Consider the following 16,267-nt stretch of genomic DNA (forward strand, 5'->3'; position numbering starts at 1 on the left):
TCTATTGAAGAACAAGAAATGCAAGTGGAGTTCTTATAATCGTTTTCTAGTTCTGAATGAAGTGATAAGTTATAAGTACTATGATGCATACTAAAATTAGTTACCTACTTAAAGTAATATACGATTTATTAATTTTTCAAGACATTTTCCTATGTTAAAAACCCGATGTATAACAACATTCTTCATACACATACCAACCTAAAATGTATATTCGTACTTCATGTTCATTAATACTAAAGTCATAAAAATTAAACAGTATCAAGATCGTTTATTCTAATTTCCCCAGTATTGCTCTCAACAAAGTTTATTTTCCCTATTTGCCATGAGATTCTGGTACACCTATACTAATCAAAGGCATTTTATTTTTATAACGAATCCTATTACTTATCTTGAACTAAACAAAATGTTGGCAACACTACATCAAGGTAGGTATTAAAAAAAAACTTGACATCCGAACGGTGAGGTAGGCTCTTTTTCTGTTTTCAGTCCGTAAAATAGTGAAAATTACGCGATTTTCGTGATAGTTTGTAGCAGATTACTCCACTTTGATGCCTAAAATTTACTGAGGTAAGTTTTGTTTGCATAAACATCGATCAACTTCAACCGTGGACCAATATTATTATTGTCGGCGGAGTATATCTTTTTAAAGGTTAATCTTCATTTAATACTATTTTAAAGTAAATTTCGGATATTTACACTATTATAGATGCTACGTAATTCGTAATTAACACATATGTTGTTAATGTCAAACATTATTTGAGAAGTTCTCCCGAGAAAATGTCTCAGGATCCAAGTGAAGTCGCCATGCGTGCTTTGACAATACGAGCCAGCCAGTTATTTTGCAGGGCACCTCGACCCGTTGTAAAGTGTGTATTTTTGCTCTACAAACACGAAAATTAGGTTGCGGCCACTTCATATGATTGCAAAATAGAGTTTGAAATTGTTGATAAAAAGTTGCGTAGGGTTTTCGGAGCGCAGCACTATTTATTTGTTTATTGCACAGCTCGAAGGACGACAACATTCATGCAACTGCTGCTAAAGAATTAGACTTCGTTTAGGAATGTCATTCAAATTCTAAATCCTTTAATCATATCTTTGAGCTCTGCCCAGACTGATACAAATTTTCCCATTTAGATAAACATTTCAATATTTGTCTGCTGTAAATCATTTTGTTAAACTGTTTTGTACAAACTAAATGAGAATGAAATAAATACTTAAATAACTTTGACTACTTACTTATTTGCCTAAATATAATAAGTACCAAATGTGCTCAAATAGCTAGCAGTCTTACTACAAAAAGGTGACACATGCAGTGTAACCTGGTTTAAAGTGATATTTAGTATGAAATTATATTTTAAACTACTAATTACCATAACATGGATGTAATTTGTTTGTAGTTAGGAAGTACTATCCGTTCGCGATAAGTTATGACGTCACTCGAAGGAAAGCGTCTATAACTATAGCAAACTATATTGAAAATATTTTTTATTTATTAATATTGGTAAAAATTGTGTATTTGCGTAATATAAGACAATTGCGTTTAATCATAATTAATTGTTGACGCCCATTCCACAGACCGGTAATATTAGCGCGAACGGGTACAAGATTTTTATATATTTTGTTATTTCATAATATTTTCTTTACATTGTTTGCACATTACATAATTACACCTATTAACTAATGCTTCATTAGTAATTATTTTTTATTAATACTACAATAATTTGCTAATTACACTTCTTAACTTAATGTTATGTTATTTATTAAATGCTAACTTAATGATTCATTTTAATTATGAGCAATATTTGGTAGATATTGATCTAAATTATTTACATCAAAAAGACTGTCAAAGTGTCAATTTGCACTTCAGTCAACTCATAGACTGGCTTATTTCTTCAATTTCATTTACCATTGTAAGCAGCTGATGATACAGTCATTCGGCATTATGAATTGAGAGCATCTGTCTATTCTAGAGGGAAAAATTACCTAGTTGAAAAATATGATATGATTACAATGAGTAAAAAATATACATACATTATATTGTGGATGTGTTATATGTATTTCGTTGCACGATATAGTAGGTATTATACTATAACTATGTGCCTCAAGTTTGTAAGTGTTAAAGTTCTGAGTTTTCATGATTAATCAGTGATAACCATAAAAATGGTGTAGTAATTATGATTTCATTTTCATATTATTTATCTATACTGGTTAAATACTCAACATTGGCCAATATTGCTTGCTGTCCCAAAGCAGTGGTAGGGTTGGGATCTGCAAAATTGCCTTTGGAAGTCTACTTACATTAATAAACGATTTGATAAGGGGGTGTTATGTAAATTTGTACGCCGACCTTGGGCCAAACATAGTGATACCGACTACTTAATTTTTAACACCTGTAATATGTAATTTACCTATGTTCCACGAATAAACGAATTTTGATTTTTGATTTTGGTGTTATGTGTGTCCGTTAGGAATGATGATTTTGCAATTACAGGGCAGCGTATAGCAGAGGGCTGTATTGGCGCATTGTAAACAACAGCGATGGTAATGGAGGCGTCCCCGTCCCCGCAGAGCGTCGGCCGCGAGTTTGTCCGCCAGTACTACACGCTGCTCAACAAGGCGCCCGCCCATCTGCACAGGTCAACCATATTTAAAATTTCCTTTTTTGCCTTGCACTTAATCCATAAATGGTCCAGAGGTGCAATTGTGTAAAGCAATTGTATTCATTTGACAGTTCAAAACAGAATATTCTGTCAAATGGTTTGTTAAACAGATTTTATCTAGCGTTTTGATCTGTCAAATGAATACGATTGCTTTACTTCGTGATGTTGAAAACATTATATGTCACTGAATGGGATTAAAATATAGACCAAAACTAAAAAGTCAGTGAAGTTATTTTTGAAATCCTGCAGCTAAGAAATTAATTATTTATTTTACCTACATATTTTCGCGTGGAAATTAATAGGCGGTTACCACCCCTGGCGCACTGTCGAAAATGACACTGTCAAAGTCTTCTTCTTTTTGTATTTGGCCAGGTCTTGGATAATGTCAAAATAATGGTTTTTTAATACATAAATTTTCAAGTTTGATCAATAGAAAAAAATTGGAAACTTCTCTATTGCATCTCAGGTCCAGTGACTTGACTGTTTACAACAAAGTATGTACTTCTATTCTGTAACAAAAGGAAAAAATGCCACATGTATGTCTGGTAAGTACCACTAATGCCACTAACATCTTCTAAACTAATAAATTTTTTTAGTTACTGATTATAATTGTAATCATGGCTCAAAGAGTAGGTTTTATCTGAATTTTGAAATTTTATTTTATTTTTGACACACTAAACTTTGTTTTTTGTTATCTGACTAGCATACAGCAAGTACAAAATATACAGTGTGTTTGGGATAGGGCTAGCGATAATTGAAGGCGATGTGTCATCATGTCAATTTTATCGACAAAAATGCCCTCATAAATACTCATAATTATGTGGGCCTACCCCTCTCCTCTTGGAATTGGGCTTAATTTTTTCATTTATTTATTACATTTTAGTGTAGTACTAAAATGTTTTATTTATTTCTTATGTGCCCATCAAAACTGAATTTTTTGACAAAAACTAAAATTCATTAGTTTTTTTCTTTCAAATACAAACAATTTTTATGTAGAGTCACATAAAAAATTGACATCAACATCGCCTTAAATTATCGCTAGCCCTATCCCAAACACTGTATAAACCGGGTATCTTGTTACAGAGTACTATGCTATTTTGCAACAATAATGTTTAGGCTAATATGATAATTTTGTGTGCACGACGGACGGCCTCCGAAACATAATAGTTGTAAAATAGTTTTCGTTTTGTTTCAATTTTGTATCGTTTTTTATTTTCGTTTATATAGTTAAATAGTAAATAGTTTTAATTTTGATAATTTCGTAATACAGTCCACTTTCTCTTAGTTGGTTCTCAGTTAGTAATGTGTAAAGTCTCTAATTAATTAATTAATTAATAGATGTATGTGATATTGGAGATGTATAAATTATAGTTTATTTTAGAAAACAGTTAAAATGTATAGTTTATTTTAGAAAACAGTTAAAAATGTATAGTTTAATAGCCCTTTGTTTATGTATGATACTTAAATTGGTGATTTCACCTAGTAATAGTTGACAGATCGTGTTTATAATATGTAAATTAGAAAGATAATTATGTGTAGATCTTTATAGTTATTTACTTTTAATTGGTGATAATCTTAATTAGCCATAAAGGCAATTAATTTAAAATAGTGTGGCCAAATGAGCCCTAATATTTGTACAAATGATTTATTTGTAATTAACCCCGTACCTGTGTACCTTTATTTACCTATCGAATAGTAAGAAGTAATTTGTCTGAAAATAAATAACATAGATTCCAAAGAATAGTGGAAGAGCTAATTAGAATCCGATAAGAATTAGGTCAAGGTCATAGTTAAAAAATAGGTCACCGAATAGATAAAAAACAGGCTCTCTATACGGTATTGCCGCCCAGGGGGGGTCTAAATTAGAAAGAGAGGGCAATAGATTTGCTGTTTCATTAGAGCGAGAGGCAGCTAGGTTTTCTCACTCTAATGAAAGTAAATAAATATCGGGGTGCCATCCGGACCCAGTCAGTTCCGCGTTTTCTCCTCAACAAGCTACAACACCAAGCTCTCGCCACTGCTCCGAGGAACCGGTCACAGTCTCAACCACAACCGAGTTATTATTTCTGCGCTCCCCGCCCCCTTCGTCTCGCTCTCCCGCTCGCGCTGCACCCCGCATCGCGCCGTGTCGGCGTACGGTATTCAGGGTCCGCACAGGGTTGCTACCCCATACCGTCCGGCACATTGGTCCATTCGGAGCCGGATTGGACACTTCGGCAGCAAAAGCGAGTGGGAAATTTCATCGGCTTCATAACCGGAAGCAAGGGGAGCGTAGTAAAATGCCGGTGACTCGGAGTAGAGGCAGACCCGCGGAGCCGATCGAGGCACAGGAGCGCCCTGAGGAGAGCGCTCCCGCGACCGCGTCACAGTCAGTGGCGGCACTGGAGGCCGTCAGCGCCGGAACCGGTGCGGCATATCGAGCCGCCCGGCTCCCCGTCGGAGGCGCCACCACCACCGCCAGCACCGTCGTCGCAACAGCAGCACGACGACGCAGCCAGAGCGTCGTCAACGAAATCCGACCGTGCGCGAAGGATCGCGCGCGCTAAACAGAAGATAGCCAGACTCAAGCTGGAGCTGGAAGAGGCCAGGCTTGCCGTCCTGGAGGAGGACAGCCAGGACGGCGAGTCGGTCGCATCGGGTGAATCGCTGGGCCAGGCGCGAGTGGCCGAGTGGCTGAATACAGTGCCGCCGCCACCGCCCGCCGCGCCGCTCAGTGCACCGCAACAGTCTACAGGCGTAGCACCGCCGCCCGGCGTGCCACATGCACCGCCGCCCGGCGTGTCACACGCACCACCGCCGCCACCCGGCGCGCCACACGCGCTGCCGACCGGCGTATCGATCGCACAGCAGCTCGCCGCGCCGCTATCGGGCGTGGCGCCGCCGCACAGCGTACAGTTGAAGCAATCGTCGTCATCGAAGCCGCCGCCAGCAGCAACGGGGTATCATCGGTCCGAGGGACAATTCGACCTTAACGAGCTGGCGGCCGCCATCGCGCAGGCCGCGCGCCCACATGGGGCCACGCCGCGATTCATCGGAGAACTGATGCCCTTCGGGGGCTCACATCTCGACTGGCTCGCCTTCAGAGCGGGCTATCAAGAAACAGAGAGATACTTCACAGAAATAGAGAATACAGCCCGCCTGCGACGGGCTTTGAAAGGAAAAGCCAAGGAAGCGGTTAGCAGTTTACTCATAGTAAACACTAGCCCGGCGGAAATAATCGGCGAACTCGAGACAAGATTCGGCAGACCGGAGACGATTGCGCTCGCCGAGATCGAACGACTTCGCAACGTACAGAAGCCTACAGATGCGCCACGGGACATAATACAGTTCGCGAGTCGAATAAAAAACAGCGTCGCTACACTCCGCGCACTCCAGCAGCCGCAGTACATGTACAACCCGGAAGTGGTCAAGCAAGTGACAGAGAAGCTGACGCCGTCGCTGCGGTACCGGTGGTTCGACTTCAGCCGGGACCAGCCGCCAGAGGAGCCGGACCTCGTGCGCCTTCACCGCTTCGTGACCAGGGAGGCGGAGGCGTGCGGGAAGTACGCAGACCCCGAGCTCGTCGGCGGCGCCGAGGAGCAGCAGCAGCGCGCGGCGCCACGCAACCGGCCGCAGCGCGCCTACAACAGTCGGAGTGACAGCGAAAAGTGCGACAACAGAAGCGAAAAGTGTCCAGTGTGCAGTTTACCGAACCATAGTGCCGACAAATGTAGAAAATTTGTGCGTGCGAACAACAGTGAACGATGGAGCATAGCGAAAGCGGATCGACTATGTTTCCGTTGCCTGAACCCCAGGAGAGGGGGGCATAAGTGTGAAGACCGTCAGTGTGGAGAGGACGGCTGTGAGAGGACCCACCACCCATTACTGCACTTCAAGAGACCCGAAGTGCCAGCCAACCGGAGTGAAACAGTGACAGCAGCAAACTCATCTGGAAAGTCAACCGTAAGTTTCCTCAAAATTCTACCAGTGACAGTGGTGGGCCCCAAGGCCAATATAGACACATTCGCACTCTTAGACGACGGCTCAACAGTCACACTCATAGACGAAGACCTGGCTAAGCGCGCGGGCGCTACAGGACCCATAGACCCATTGAGCATAGAAGCTATAGCGGGGGCCCGCGTCACGCGTACCGACTCGCGACGAGTGAAACTTGTGCTACGAGGGCAGGATGAAGAGCACTCCCTGCGAGGCCGCACTATCAAGAACTTACGACTGGCGGCCCAGCACATTGACCGAGACTTGTCAAAATATCAACACCTTCAAGATATCGAAACGCGAGTGCGGTATGCGGAGGCGCGGCCCACTATCCTGATCGGGCAGGACAATTGGGAACTCCTACTGGCCAACGAGGTACGACGTGGCGCCGCAACAGAACCGGTGGCGTCCCGCACACCCCTGGGGTGGGTGCTCCACGGCTCAAGCAGCCGGAGCCTGGGGCACACAGTCCACCACGTATACAGGCTCAATGAAGAGAGCGACAATAGAATAGAAGAAATGATCAAGAAGCATTTCGCAATCGAATCGTTGGGCGTGACGCCCAAGAAAACGCGCGCCGACCCCGAAGAGCGGGCGCTTCGCATCCTGGAGAGTGAAACCATCAAGCTGCCGACAGCGGGCTACGAAACGGGCCTACTTTGGGCCACCGACCACCCCGAGCTGCCCAACAATTACGACCAGGCCTTGACGCGCCTACACAGCACAGAGCGCAAGCTGGACAAGCAGCCGGAGCTCGGGGCGGCGTACGAGCGGCAGATGACACAGCTGATAGAAAAAGGATACGCAGAGGAAGCCGCCACCGCACCATCGACCACCGGGCGCATCTGGTACCTGCCTCACTTCCCGGTGCTCCATCCAGCCAAGCCCGGGAAGGTGAGGCCAGTCTTCGACGCCGCCGCTCGCACGAAGGGTACGTGCCTGAACGACCACCTGCTGTCGGGTCCGGACCTCCTGCAGTCGCTGCCGGGGGTGCTGATGCGCTTTCGCCAGCACGCCGTCGCCGTCGCCGCGGACATACAAGAGATGTTCCTGCGAATACAAGTTCACGAGAAAGATAGAGATGCGCTGCGCTTCTTGTGGCGCTCACACCGGCGGGAGGGACCGCCCACAGAGTACCGGATGAAGTCGGTCATCTTCGGAGCAGCTTGCTCACCGTGCACGGCGTTGTTTGTCAAGAATCACAACGCCGAGCGTCATCGGGCCGACCATCCGGACGCAGCCGAAGCCATCGTGCGTCATCACTACATGGATGATTATCTCCAGAGTTTTGAAACAGTTGAAGAAGCGGTATGTGGCTCTGTCCACATGCCTCACCACCCGAGCCGTGCACCTGGAGGTCGCGGCCTCGCTCTCCACCGACTCCGCCGTCCTCGCGCTGCGCCGCATGATGGCGCGCCGAGGGCAACCATCAGAGATCTGGTCGGACAACGGCACCAACCTGCGTGGTGCCGACGTCGAGCTCCAGCGGGCCGCCCTCCAGGCGAGCCGGCAGGAGGCCGCCAACCACCTCATCAGATGGCGCTACATACCGCCGAGCGCACCGTTCATGGGCGGGGCGTGGGAACGCCTCGTCCGGTCCGTCAAGGACGCCCTCAGTACCGTCCTGCGCGAGCGTCACCCCCACGAGGAGACGCTCGCCACTCTGCTTTGCGAGGCAGAATACACAGTCAACAGCAGACCACTGACCCACGTGTCAGTGGACCCCGACGACGCCGAAGCCTTGACCCCCAACCACTTCCTACTCGGGGGGTCGGGCCGCATCCAACAGCCGGGGACGTTCACCGAAGCAGACGTCGCCAGCCGCCACCACTGGAGGCGAGCTCAGCGGCTAGCCGACGAGTTCTGGGACCGCTGGGTCCGAGAGTACCTGCCGGAGCTCCAACACCGGCGGGAGCCGCACGGGAGCGGAGCACCGCTCAACATCGGCGACCTCGTGCTCATCGCCGACTCCAACCTGCCACGCAACGTGTGGCCCCGGGGGCGCGTCGTCCAAGTCTACCCTGGGCGCGATGGCATCGTGCGCGCCGCCGACGTCGCCACCCGCACCGGAGTCCTGCGCCGCCCCACCAAGAAGCTCGTCGTGCTGCCCACATCGACCGTCGTGACACCGAGTGAGGTGTAGCGCCGAGTCAACCAGCGCTACACGGCGGGAGAATGTGCACGACGGACGGCCTCCGAAACATAATAGTTGTAAAATAGTTTTCGTTTTGTTTCAATTTTGTATCGTTTTTTATTTTCGTTTATATAGTTAAATAGTAAATAGTTTTAATTTTGATAATTTCGTAATACAGTCCACTTTCTCTTAGTTGGTTCTCAGTTAGTAATGTGTAAAGTCTCTAATTAATTAATTAATTAATAGATGTATGTGATATTGGAGATGTATAAATTATAGTTTATTTTAGAAAACAGTTAAAATGTATAGTTTATTTTAGAAAACAGTTAAAAATGTATAGTTTAATAGCCCTTTGTTTATGTATGATACTTAAATTGGTGATTTCACCTAGTAATAGTTGACAGATCGTGTTTATAATATGTAAATTAGAAAGATAATTATGTGTAGATCTTTATAGTTATTTACTTTTAATTGGTGATAATCTTAATTAGCCATAAAGGCAATTAATTTAAAATAGTGTGGCCAAATGAGCCCTAATATTTGTACAAATGATTTATTTGTAATTAACCCCGTACCTGTGTACCTTTATTTACCTATCGAATAGTAAGAAGTAATTTGTCTGAAAATAAATAACATAGATTCCAAAGAATAGTGGAAGAGCTAATTAGAATCCGATAAGAATTAGGTCAAGGTCATAGTTAAAAAATAGGTCACCGAATAGATAAAAAACAGGCTCTCTATACGGTATTGCCGCCCAGGGGGGGTCTAAATTAGAAAGAGAGGGCAATAGATTTGCTGTTTCATTAGAGCGAGAGGCAGCTAGGTTTTCTCACTCTAATGAAAGTAAATAAATATCGGGGTGCCATCCGGACCCAGTCAGTTCCGCGTTTTCTCCTCAACAAGCTACAACACCAAGCTCTCGCCACTGCTCCGAGGAACCGGTCACAGTCTCAACCACAACCGAGTTATTATTTCTGCGCTCCCCGCCCCCTTCGTCTCGCTCTCCCGCTCGCGCTGCACCCCGCATCGCGCCGTGTCGGCGTACGGTATTCAGGGTCCGCACAGGGTTGCTACCCCATACCGTCCGGCACATTTTGGTTAATAGCATCTTAAATTAAATCCTATATTTAATTAAATAAAATGAAATCATTTATGCAAGCTGCATGCATGAGTTGTGACTTTATATGTAGATTTGGCAATCAATGTGATGTGCATTATAAACAACAAAATTCACATATTTAGAATCAAATTCAACATATTTTTATCTATTAGCAGCAGGATAGTCCAAGAATAATTCTATGAATCATTGTGTGGGTTAATACAAAATGTACCTACATAATATTTCATTTATGTATGATAATATTGCACCATCATTAATTTTTCTAAATATAGGATTGCACTGATCCTATCCTTCCGATTTTTCATACTGTTAGTTGTCCTACCTTTTCATAACATAACATGTTGTAGCCAGGCAAGGCAAAGTTATTGCAGTACCTACCTACACAAATTTTAGTTTTGTCTAAAGTAAAAGATCCTAAAGTAAGGATAGGCAAGAAATCTTTTGTTCTTTGGAATTTAAATGTTCAGGTACCCATGTACTATTGTTCAAAGTAATGCTTACCTACACAAATTTTAATTTTGTCTAAAGTAAAAGATCCTAAAGTAAGGATAGGCAGGAAATCTTTTATTCTTATGGAATTTAAATGTTTAGATACCCATGTACTATTGTTTAAAGTAATGCTTACTATAAATGACTGCCCTTTTAAGGAATGTGCAAACAATAAACTGCAGATACCCGACGTTAGTTGAAGACCATAACAATGACTCCCGGCTTTTGTTATCTGGTGGTCCGTCCGACGATTAGCAAATCTAGAGATAAGGCTCGAAGTCGGACAAAATTACCACGTGAGCGAAACATTACCCTATGCAATTTGTGAATGGCTTCTTTGTTCGACGAAACGCTAAATGATAAGTCGCGATATTTTTACACGCTTATCTATGTCAATAAAACGATAGTGTAGGTAAGCAAAAAGTAACATGGTCCGTATATCTCGAATTACTATAATAGGTAGGGTAGAACCCGAATTTATTTAAATTGTTATGGGTATTGGGGTATTGTTATTGTTCGTAACGTAGGTACCTACTAAACATGACGCTGAACAGTTTTCTGTACCGAAAAATTGCAAGTGTGTGAAGGACACACAGGAGGAGGATTACTTTGGAAGGCGGAAACAGAAATATTAGTGCTTATCATTTATTTATTTAGAAAAGAACGGTAGTACCATAAAAAGCGGGAGACTGATCATCGGTTGTTCGCGCAGGTTCTACAACAACTACTCGTCGTTCGTGCACGGCGGGCTGGACGCGCCCAACCGCGAGACGCTGCCGGTGGTGGGCCAGAAGCAGATCCACAACCGCATCCAGCAGCTCAACTTCCGCGACTGCCATGCCAAGATCAGCCAGGTATGCCGCCGCTCGAGCGTGCCAATGCAGGCAAGCTGCCGGCTGCCGTGAAGGTAAAAGGCAGCCAAAAAACAAAACTGAGAATCGACTTCAGGCTAGAACACTCTTGCCACTTAAAGCTCCGTCTTCTTTGCCTTATAAAATAGAATAGATAAATTACTATCGAGAAAAAAACATAACTTATAGCATCACGGCAGGATAATGGGAGTTGTGTATTTGTAGGAGCTCATCGGGTGCACCTATGCCAATCATCGAATAGTGCCCTGAAAGAAATGATTGGCTAAAACAGAGCGTGTGAGCTTTCAGTTTGCTTACTGTTTACACGCGTGTTTTTTTTTTCATGATTTTGTATGTATCGGGCGTGGGCCGATCGTTGCATTGACTATATCGTGATATGCCGGCACTTAATATTATCTGTAGGCCTAGGATGCGCGACGCGCGTCGTCATAAATTATTCAGCGGTTCCCAAACTTTTGTCTACTGCCCACTTTGAGAATAAATTCTTTTTAGCGCCCCCATTTGTAGTCAAGAGTCGAGTGCTCAGTCGGTGTCTATAAGAGACCTCCTAGTAAATGACGCCTCCCAAGCCTCTACACAACGTCCCGATTTTTTTCTGGGTCTCTTACCGCCCCCCTTTAAGCCTGCAGCGCCCACAAGGGGGCGTTAATGCCCACTTTGGGAAAGACTGAATTATATCTAGGCATTTTATCGATTTGGTCGTCTAAAATCATCGATAAGATTTTATCACAGCGTGGCTCTTAGTCTGGCTGGTCAAGTTAGGCTCCGCTATGACCTAACACCACCCATGGTTCTTCCTGCCTCACGGCGTACGAACCGAATCTCGGGAGAGCGCGCGGGTACTTGCTCTGGGCTCTTTTCCCCGGCGCTTTGCTTGACTCCCTTCAAATTTATCTGATCCATGTCCCTTCTCATAGTCAATTCTCCCCCTTCTGGGGCTTGACACCACAAATACGGATAGATCCGCAATGACCTGTGGAAACTGTGCAAAATCAAAATCAAAATTTTCTTTATTTGTTTAGACTAATTAAATTAGTTCTTGCAAATCGTCAAATGCTCTTAAGGAGCCTATACATGTCTCATTCTTTTTTTGCCCTACCAGCGCTTCGAGACAAACATTTGGCAAGTGCTGAGAAGAAGCGCCGCAACAAACTCAGTCACCACTGTCTGTCGGTTTAAAAATATAAAAAAGTAGGAAGTTACAATACATTCAGAAGCAAGTTAGTTACCACGCGCTCCCGTTGATAGAAGGTGGCCTTTAAGACGCCCATCTAGCACGAGACCGCGTGGCAGTTTTGAATATATTTATTTAGTGCCGTGCTAATTTCTAGGTTAATTGTTGCGTTTTGATACATAATATATTTTATGTCAGGTATATCTTTCCTTGACCAGTCCCCGAAGGCAGCGCCTGTTCACAGACATGACGTGTGAACCAGCCATCGCTTCACTCGACCATATTATAGGGAATGTAACGACCCGCCTCACACGCCACTACCCCAGAGACATTTTAGTGAGCATGACAAGTCCAAGATATCCTTCTGACTGAGTGCTCAGCGAGGTCCTGGTGTGCAGGTGGACGCGCAGGCCACGCTGGGCAACGGCGTGGTGGTCCAGGTGACGGGCGAGCTGTCCAACGGCGGCGCGCCCATGCGCCGCTTCACGCAGACCTTCGTGCTGGCCGCGCAGTCGCCCAAGAAGTACTACGTGCACAACGACATCTTCCGCTACCAGGTAACGTCCAGGACGATATTTGCATCTATTGACGGGCAGAATTTTACAGTTTAGGCCCGATTCGACCAAACTTTTATCCGTGAAATACTGCTGGTATAACTGGCACATTGACAGTTTCAGGATGGGAAATGTGTCAAACCTGACGATTTATTCTGAGATTAATATTTACACTTGTTTGGTCGAATCCACCCTTAGTCGGTCAAATCATATTAAAAACGTTTTCAAATTACATGCTTAGAAGAGACTATTTTCAGTCAGACAAATCGCAAGCGTCTCGATAGTGGTTATTTTTAACAGCATTAAAGTAGAAACTGTTTATCTTTTTGGTGGTAAACCTACCAAAATAATCTCACCGTTACCACTAATAAATGGAAGATAATTCTAAGAACGAGTCGAGACTTATAAAGCCCGGTCTATAAGCACGTAGAATTTTGTCCAAGCTACCCATCATCATCGCTCGCGCGTAATTATATTGCTGTCGCGACTGTGCGACGCGCGCCCGCAGTGAGTGTGCGAGGAAGGGTAGCTTGGGGTCATTGGACAAAATTTTACGTGCTCATAGATCAGACTATACAGGGTGTTAGGTAAATGGGTATATGAGCCGACACTAGCCCATGTTAACATGGTCATATAAATGGTATGGTGAAGTCAGAAATTTGATATCATCATTTTAATTTTTTAAATTTTCATACAAAATAAATTTTATAAAATCCGATTTGTATGAAAATTAAAATAATTAAAATGAAGATATTAATTTTCTGACTTCACCATAACATTTATATGCCCATGTTAACATGGGCTAGTGTCGGCTCATATACCCATTTACCTAACACCCTGTATAATAGTCGTGGATACGTGTCATTGAAGAGCACCGGTCTGCCCCCAGGACATAGTGTTCTCGGACGAGGAGGGCTCGGGCTCGGGGCGGTCGGAGGGCGAGGAGGAGGAGGCGGCGGGTGCGGGCTACTTCCCGCCGCCGCCGCTGCCCGCCGCCTTCCCCGCCGCCTTCCCCGCGCCGCCCGCGCCGCCCCGCGCGTCGCGCCTCGAGCCCGCGCCCGCTCCCGCCGCCGCGCCCGCGCCCGCCCCCGCGCCGCAGACCGCGCCCGCGCCGCCGCAGGCCGCTCAGGTGACTTATCGCTCTACTTACACATTACATTTTACTCAAACTAGTGTTGCCGAACTATCGATAGTAAAACTATCGACAGTTTTCATCCAAAAAAGCCTTCTCCATCGATAGGCCTATCGATAGTATCGATACGATCGATACTATCGATAGCTCAAAACGAGGCAATGCTATTGAATATGTGCAATACTATTGATACTATCAATAGTATTGTTGCTCGTGGAGAATAAACTATCGATAGTATTGTCACTTTTGAATAAAAAGCTATCGATACTATCTATTTATTTATTTTATTTTATTTTATTCGGATAACCAACAGCAATACAATACAAATAATGGGACCTTAAATTATGTATCTGCTTAGCCATTTATAGGTAATCGCAAATGGAAGTTAAGATGCAAATAGACCATATGCCATAGCAGACATTTATAGAATCGATAGTCTTGCGATAGTTTGGCTATCGACAGACTATCGATAGTCGACTATCGATCGACAACGCTAACTCAAACTCTTTAATTACGTGATCGTCTGGTCTTCTCATAAGTCAATCATAGCCAGTCATAGCCACGATAGCCGAACGGTGAAGGGATCGAACTGGCCGACTCGAGTTCCGAACGCGGGTTCGAATCCCACCGCCGCTCGACTATTGCGGTGAGCCCACTCGTAACACAAGCTTATTTAGCTTAACACGAGGGGCTAATTGATGGGACTATTAGTTCGTGCAATACAAATTGCTAATAATCTTTTTAAAAAAAATGTGACGTAACGGCGTAGTCTATCTAGCCTTAAAAATTTTATGGATTATGGGGGTTAACGAAACTGAAAAATTTTAATCGACACTCGACACCTTCAGTGTTGTCGATAAGTACTTTTTTTTTTTGTAAATATATTGAAATTTACGCAAAACATTGTAAGGTAACTTTGCTAACGGTTAATGATATTTTAGCAAAATTGAATGTCGTTTAACATATTCACGTTGTGACCGGCTCTCTGCGCAGGCCGCGCCGCACGTCAACGGGCTGGCGCCGCACGACGACGCCGCGCGCCACTCGCTGGCCGTCGCGCTGCAGGGTAAGCTATCACTCACATTCTCTACTCCTTGCTCGGAGCACCGCATGACTTAAGCTTCAACCACACCGCACGTGCAGATCGCCATCGCCGGCACGATCAAAGGCCAATAAGGAACTGCTAAAGTTCAAAAGATACAAAGCTTATCACTTCACGGGATTTATTGCAACAATATCTATAATATATGAAACGTCGGGAGGGTAAATATTTTATTTACCGTTAAAATAGATATTGTTGCAATAAATCCCGTGAAGTGATAATTTTATAGTAAAAATGCAACATAATAGTTTAAAATATTATGATACAAAGCTTGTGCAGTGACTACAATACTAACCGGCCACTGCAAACTAAACAAACACAAATCAAACATGAACATGACCGAGGAAACTGTGCAAATTCTGTTATACAGAAGAAGAAACGGCCATGCATGTTCTTTGCTCATGCGGCCCGCTTATGAGCAAAAGAAGTATCCATCTCGGGCGACACATCATGCACCCGGATGAGATAGCAGATATCACGCTCCAAAGAATCTGGAAAATAGACTCAACGGGACTAAGCAGTGAACTCTAAAGACAAGGGCTGCCACAATAGATCAAACTTTGTCGAGCTGGCGCAAATGAAGGCCCAAAAAAAAACAATACAAAATAAAAGGCCAGTGACAGGTCGCGCGACCCGTGACAGTTCACGCGACCTGTCATTTGCCTATGATCGCGCTGGCGATGGCGATCTGCACGCGTTGATGTGGTTGAAGATGAAGAATTCATGATGCAATTTGTTGTTCTTAACTTCACTGAATAATGTTAACGATTGTCGTGCGCTACAGAGATAGCGGCCACCATCGACATCAGCAGCGCCGAGCGCGAGCCGGAGCCGGAGCCCGAGCCCGTGCCTGAGCCCGAGCCGGCGCGCGAGCCCACGCCGCCGCCGCAGCCCGGTGAGTGTCCGCTGTATTTGATAAAACAAACGACGTTATAAGTTTAGAAGTTATGAGTCAGAATATTTTGTGTATTCAGACTAGTAAGTTTTTTATTCTTTTGAGAAATAAAAGCTTAATCCACTTTCGTTCGTTTTAGGTAAATGACGTCCACTGCTGA

General features: G+C 44.5%; 1 protein-coding gene across 1 annotated transcript; it reads left to right on the plus strand.

The window, feature by feature from the left end:
- The first annotated feature begins 415 nt into the window (after positions 1-415).
- Positions 416-16,254, plus strand: LOC135076431 (ras GTPase-activating protein-binding protein 2). The gene is made up of 8 exons (XM_063970899.1): positions 416-567; positions 2,492-2,636; positions 11,091-11,232; positions 12,823-12,981; positions 13,868-14,107; positions 15,104-15,176; positions 15,997-16,107; positions 16,247-16,254. Exons 2-8 carry the CDS (start codon positions 2,539-2,541, stop codon positions 16,252-16,254), a joined length of 831 nt encoding a protein of 276 aa, XP_063826969.1. The 5' UTR covers positions 416-567; positions 2,492-2,538.
- Positions 16,255-16,267: the final 13 nt, after the last annotated feature.

Source organism: Ostrinia nubilalis, chromosome 12 (genome assembly GCF_963855985.1).
Source record: "Ostrinia nubilalis chromosome 12, ilOstNubi1.1, whole genome shotgun sequence".
Classification (NCBI taxonomy): domain Eukaryota; kingdom Metazoa; phylum Arthropoda; class Insecta; order Lepidoptera; family Crambidae; genus Ostrinia; species Ostrinia nubilalis.